Here is a 6,371-nt window from a genome sequence, read left to right as displayed (position 1 = left end):
ATCGGAGAGCTTAGATACGGCTTTGTTAGAATCATCTCTTTGATTTCTACTTTTTTTTATTTGTACCAATATGGTTACGTCCAAAACGAACACTAGTGACTGTTATTATTGACTTAATCATGCGGATTTATTTTTTATAAATACAATCATATTCAGCATATTTGATAAACATGGGATTCATCAGTATAAGCACATCAATTAGTTATCTGCTATTATCCTTTAGTATGTCAGTTTTATTAACAAGAAATGTTTTATATTACTTCCTTTTGTGAAGTTTTTTCTAGAAAAGTAGATTCAAAATATAACACAAAACTCGATTTATCGGTAAGGGGGGTGAGCAAGAAAGAAAGATGGTATACAATATAGTAATAAATCAGTACTGAAATAAAAAGACGTGTTAAAAACAACCATGTCCCATAAACAAGTATCATCGTATTGATGTATTTAACAATTTAGTATATTAAACAAAATGAAAAGGCACCATTATAAATCTATAATTTTATTACAAACTTAATCATATCAATTATTTTTAGAACTACAACAAAACAAAATTTTTCAAATGTTGATATTTTGTTTGTTTGACAATTCAACTCTAAACAGCATTAATGATATAATAGTCTTCGCCTTTTCGTACGGTGACAGCTCCTGTGACAATAGCCGCTGCCATAGCCAAAAGTCCCGAAAAGATGCAAAGTCCATATCCAGGACCTGTTGTTTGTTCGCCTTTATTTTCATTTACAGTAGTTACAAGTTTGGTATGCATCACAGCAAAAATGATAGAACCAGCTAATATGAAAATACCTGGTATATTGAAACAAACATTACTATTACATTTTCCCCGAATGTGACCTACCGAATTAGACTTATCACTGGGTTTGTATTTACATGAGCAACACGATGGGTTGTACATGTGGAACAGGATCTGCTCACCCTTCCGGAACGCCTGAGATCACCCCCGGTTTGAGGTAGTGTTCGTGTTGCTCGGTCTTTAGTTTTCTATAATAGTTACTATGTTTTGTATACTGTTGTTTGTCTTTTGCTCCTTTTCTTTTTATTCACTGCCATGGCGTTGTCAGTTTATTTTCGACATATGGGCTTGAATGTAACTTTTGTATCTTTCATCTCTCTTTTAATATTGGTTTAAATTAGGACAATGTTTTATCAAATAATTGTTGAATGATAAAAATAATAAGAATATACATGTAATGTTGTAAAACTGTCATAATATTTATGTTAAAAAGTTTTAATGTACGTTTATAGTTCATCCAATGTGTGTGTGTGTGTGTGTTGTACGCTCGTTCAGTGGTGGTGAAACTTCTGTGATAAAATATGAACACGAACATGCATGTTAATAACTTATTGCAGACTAATTTCGACTTTGTTATGATAATGTTAAACCTTTATATAAATGTTGATGTCAGCATATACGTTTTTAAAATTTACTTCAATATTTAGTTATATGATAGACTTTTAAAATACTTTAATTATTGATGAAAACTTACTTGCAGCAGCAAGTGCATAGATGGCTACAGACCGAACGTTGAAATTTCTGGTGGGAAGAAATGCTATGTGGACAATTGTAGACAATAGACAAAGTATCACTCCAAACAATTCAAAGATCCTTGTCATAAATAACCATTCTGAAAGAAAAAGGAAGGAAACAAATTCATATTATGCACTGTTATTGTTGTACTTTTTGTCAAATTAAAAAAAAAAAACGATAACTTTTGTCATGCATATAAAACCACTACTTTATAATGTGACTATGACGAATGCGAAGAAATTTTTAATTAACAGATTTTCATGCACTTTCGGTTCAAACGTTTCCGTTTTACTGAGGTTTCGTAAATGGTGTTGCTAAAGGGTGGAGGTTTGTGGCTGTTTTATCATAGGGGAACACAGTGTTCTGGGAAATAAAGCAGACCATCTCTACCAATTCGTGGCATCAGTGTGAATTGTTGGTCTGGAGAAATGGTGAACAAACAATTCCACACTTCACGTAGCAAATATACCAAGCGTTGTGTATAAAAAGTGTCAAAATTTAGCCGTATTGTCGCAGTATACAGATTTCTAATTGAAAATCTATTTGTTGAATTAGAAAACTATAAAGTAATGGGTACATGGCGGCATCCAAGGCTAAAATTAACATACATATTGGAACCATGTGCTGTCCTTATCCATAGACGTAGCATATTGTTGAGGGGAGGGGAAGAGCCTTTATTCTGGAATTCGGGATTGAGCAGTTCAATTCGCGGGAATTCGGGAATGACCAGTTAAATCATGTTAGCATTCAATAACTGAAAAAATTAATACATTGTTTGGTTAACGATTCACCGCATTTCACCGTTACGTTTTTTTAAATTATATTTTGCATTGCTTATAATCAGTTTGTGTCATGCCAAGCCATTTCAAACTGACTTTTACATAGAAATAAGTAGATGTGGTATGAGCGCCAATGAGACAACTCTCCATCCAAGTCACAATGTGTAAAAAGTAAACAATTACAGGTCAAAGTGCAGCCTTCAACAGTTTGTTCTTATGTTGTGCTGTTAAACCACTGTTCTACAAAATGTAAACATATTTAAACGCGCCACGTTCTATATGTGCCTTCCCCAAGTGAGAAGCTTATAATTCAGTGGTTTTTGTTGGTTGCTATCTGTCATATTTATCTTTAGTTTGTTGTATTGTCATTGATCAGATCGTTGTGTTTCTTCTCTCGATTAGATTTTTTCATGTTATGTAATGTCATCTTTTATAGCTGACTTTATTGTATGGTTTAGCCTATTTAAGTCCATACGGTGAGCTATTATAGTTGCTTAAATCCACTTCATTTAGATTATGTTGGATAGTTGTTTCATTGGCAATCATATCATATCTCCTTATCCTATATCATCCATACGAAATATAATGTTACAAATGACAATGGACCAGTTCTGTCGTAGTCGTAATTTCGTCATTTTATCGTTCATGAAAAATTAACGGATTTAACAGTGTAAAACCGTTAATAAGCCAATATGGCCGCGTATGATATATTATCTTACCTCCTATACATTTCTAGGAATATGATTGGTTAAAAGCGTCCGCGTGGAGACCGTGTATATTCCATATTAGGTTAGTAGGGAGGCGGTGCTTATTTCATACACGCGGTTAGTAGTGGTGCTACGTCCCTTTCTAAAAACAAAACGGTACTAAGAAAAAATCTTAAAGGTTTCAACAGACGAAGAAAGTGATGATGAAGATTGAAATAAATTCATAAAACACATTTAAACCTAACAAGTTGTTATTGTTGGCATCTGTTTTTGTAGGATCAATGGAAGTAGTTTCTTAATGCTAACGGTATTGAAGACTTGCTCATTTTGATAGGTCACTAGTTTAAATTTCACACGTTAAGATAGTCGGTAAGATAAATTCGTTACATAGTGTGCTAGTGACGTAATACGGTATATATGGGGTCAGTAAATTCCATATGGGGATTCGAGCTTCGCTCTCACCCTATATGGAATTTACTAACCCCATATATACCGTATTAGGTCATGCACTAGCACACTATGTAACTAATTATATTTAGTTTTGCTTAACCTTTCGGAGCACCTGAGTCTATACATGATGTTTAGTGTTTTTTGTTTTTTTAATAATACAAAAAATATACCGAAACACTCACCTCAAAGAAAAATGAAAAAGTCTTTACAACAATACACCAATATTACGAGTCAAACACAACGAAACAGATGTACAAACGAATAAAAAAGTATGTACTAGTATACGCATAAAGTATGTACTAGTATACGCATAAAGTATGTACAGTATACGCGTAAAGTATGTACTAGTATACGCATAAAGTATGTACTAGTATACGCATAAAGAGTACAAAAGCTAAGACCGGTAATGGATCAATTTTAATTTTGAATTACTTAAAAAAAGATATTTAAACTTTGTGTATTCTGTAAGTTTTACAATGTATTAACCGGGTGAAAATACTGTACAAGTCTTCGTTCCTTTCAGTCTATCATTTTTCAAACATAAAGGTAAAAAATCAAAAGTATTAAAGATCAAGGTCAAAACCACAGGATATACTTTAATCATGCACGCCAGTTTATATTTATTTCCTCGTGCAATATGGTTCAATTGATATATTTTACACACTAAATTTATAATTGATTATCTGTTCTTAAATAAAAACTATTCGACCACTAGTTTAAAGAAAAATAATTATGCGGGGAAATACAGATCAACATTGTTGGTGTTTGATGCCACTTTCAGCACTCGTGGTTATATCGTGGCGACCAGATTTTATTGTGGGAAAATTGACAACCCTAGTCAATTAAGACAGGATTAGAACCCACCTGCCACGAGCAGGGTTCGAACTTACAACCTCGGTGCTGACCGGTGTGTGATAGCTGTAGATTAACTACTTAGACCACTTGACCACCCAGGCCCTTATGAGTGAGCAAGTATTTAAATAATTAGCAGTTTAATTTAAAAGAAAAATCATGGTCTTGCCATGCCTGTTACCTTTTTATTTAAAATGCATAAGAAGACATTAACCATATCATTTACCTTCGTATTACCTCGTAAAAGTTTATTCCAAAACATTACTGCTTAAATTTTAGTCTTGAAAAATGCATATACTACAACTGTTTCTGTAGATTATTTTTAAATATTATGAACTGTATTGTCATATTCTAAAGCCATTTAGGATAACAAAAGGGAAACAAATAGTCGTACTATTGATCATCGGCATCATCCTTTTTATTTATATAATTCTTCCTTTAGGGCTTGCTCTTTTCTACATTTGTTTGTTGATTTGCTTTTTTTTTTTCTTTCTTCTTTTTTTTTAAGGGGGGGGGGAGGTGGGGGGAGGTGGGGGGGAGGCCATTCCGTATTGTTGAACTTGCCGTTCTATCAGTGATTTAAAAAAAAGTAAACAAATTGGCAATATGCGTGCTTCTTTATGTTATAGCCTAGAGCGAAGCAGTTTCATCTTTTAAATCCAATTCATATCATACAAATAAAGGTAAAAAAAAACAACACATGAGGGTATCGCTAGAACTCTAAAAGGAGCGAAACGAAGTTCATTTTCATAGAAAGCTTCTCCTGTTATGTAGGCATCACCCGCTATGCGAATCAATACTCAATCAAAACGGAATAGGATACAATCGGGTTATTTACAGATCACAAAATTAGGTTTTGCTCATTGTTGAAGGTGACCTATAGTTGTTAATTTTTGTGCCATTGGTCTCTTGTGGAGACTTGTCTCAATGGCAATCATACCACATCTTCTTATTTTTATATCTAAACGTCTAAGACCACGAAAACATGTCGCTAGTGAGTTGAGATACAGACATCGTTAATCAATTAACGACAATAGTGTTGGATCAAACCTTCGAATAGAGAAAAATAATGGAAACGTGGAATGTGTCAAAGAGACAACAACCCGACCAAAGCAGTAAACAGTCCAAAACAATCAATTGGTCTTCAACGCAGCGAGAAAATCTCGAACCCAAACAAACTCGAAATGAATTGAAATAAAAGTAATCAATATAAAAACATCATACCTGTACCATTATCAACGTCAATAAAAGTTTTGTCACACCTTTTTAACTGGTCGCACCCGTCTGATTTTACTATTCCAATGACCAATGTCCTTCCGTCAAAGTATTCGAATGTCCACCAATTAGGAATACCAAATCCCACTATTTGTACTATTGTAGCCATAATGGTCAATCCAAGTGCTGCTAAATCTACGTGTCTGATCTTTGGTTTCGGTGCCATGTTATTTTTAACTTTTGTATGATATTTCTTAATGAAGAATGTTGATTATGTATCCATCACAAATAAACTTTTAATGAGATCTAAATTCAACTACATTAATACATGTACATTTTGAAGAGAAAGTACTTCCTCAATTCAAAATGTCAGACTTTATTTTATAAACATTGGAATCGACTGAGGCTATAAACGGTATAAATTGTAAATATCAGTTGATTTGTTCCAAAACGATAAAATGCGCTTTTATTAATGTGATGTTTTCTTCTTATCTGTACAATAATTTTGGAAAAATCAAATTGTCATTTTAAAATTTGTATGTAATATTCTAATAACAGATGTTTTAGAATGGCATTAAATACCGAGGTTTTTTTCATTATTACGAATAATGCGACTAAGTGAGTATTGCAATAATAAGAACTCACATTCTGATATCTGATACATATATATCTGTATGCATATTTTCATGAAATCGCAATAACTAATCTCTCATTTATGTGCATTCTTCAAAAATAGAAATAACAAATGCACGCTATAATTTCTGAATTTGCAGTAGTCTCATAATTATTTTCGATTTTTAAAGATTGCCACCTCCTGAATTGAAA

The 6,371-nt window shown here is 33.0% G+C and overlaps 1 protein-coding gene across 1 annotated transcript; it reads right to left on the bottom strand.

The window, feature by feature from the left end:
• Window positions 1-478: 478 nt before the first annotated feature.
• On the bottom strand, window positions 479-5,920 carry LOC127704860 (uncharacterized). The gene is made up of 3 exons (XM_052209085.1): window positions 5,556-5,920; window positions 1,503-1,640; window positions 479-801 (listed from the first exon to the last, which is right to left on the bottom strand). Exons 1-3 carry the CDS (start codon window positions 5,770-5,772, stop codon window positions 593-595), a joined length of 564 nt encoding a protein of 187 aa, XP_052065045.1. The 5' UTR covers window positions 5,773-5,920; the 3' UTR covers window positions 479-592.
• Between the last annotated feature and the right edge of the window lie 451 nt (window positions 5,921-6,371).

This window comes from Mytilus californianus, unplaced genomic scaffold (genome assembly GCF_021869535.1).
Source record: "Mytilus californianus isolate M0D057914Y unplaced genomic scaffold, xbMytCali1.0.p SCAF_6, whole genome shotgun sequence".
Lineage (NCBI taxonomy): Eukaryota > Metazoa > Mollusca > Bivalvia > Mytilida > Mytilidae > Mytilus > Mytilus californianus.
The sequence above is the reverse complement of the archived record's forward strand: the minus strand, read 5'-3'. Positions and strand labels throughout refer to the sequence as shown.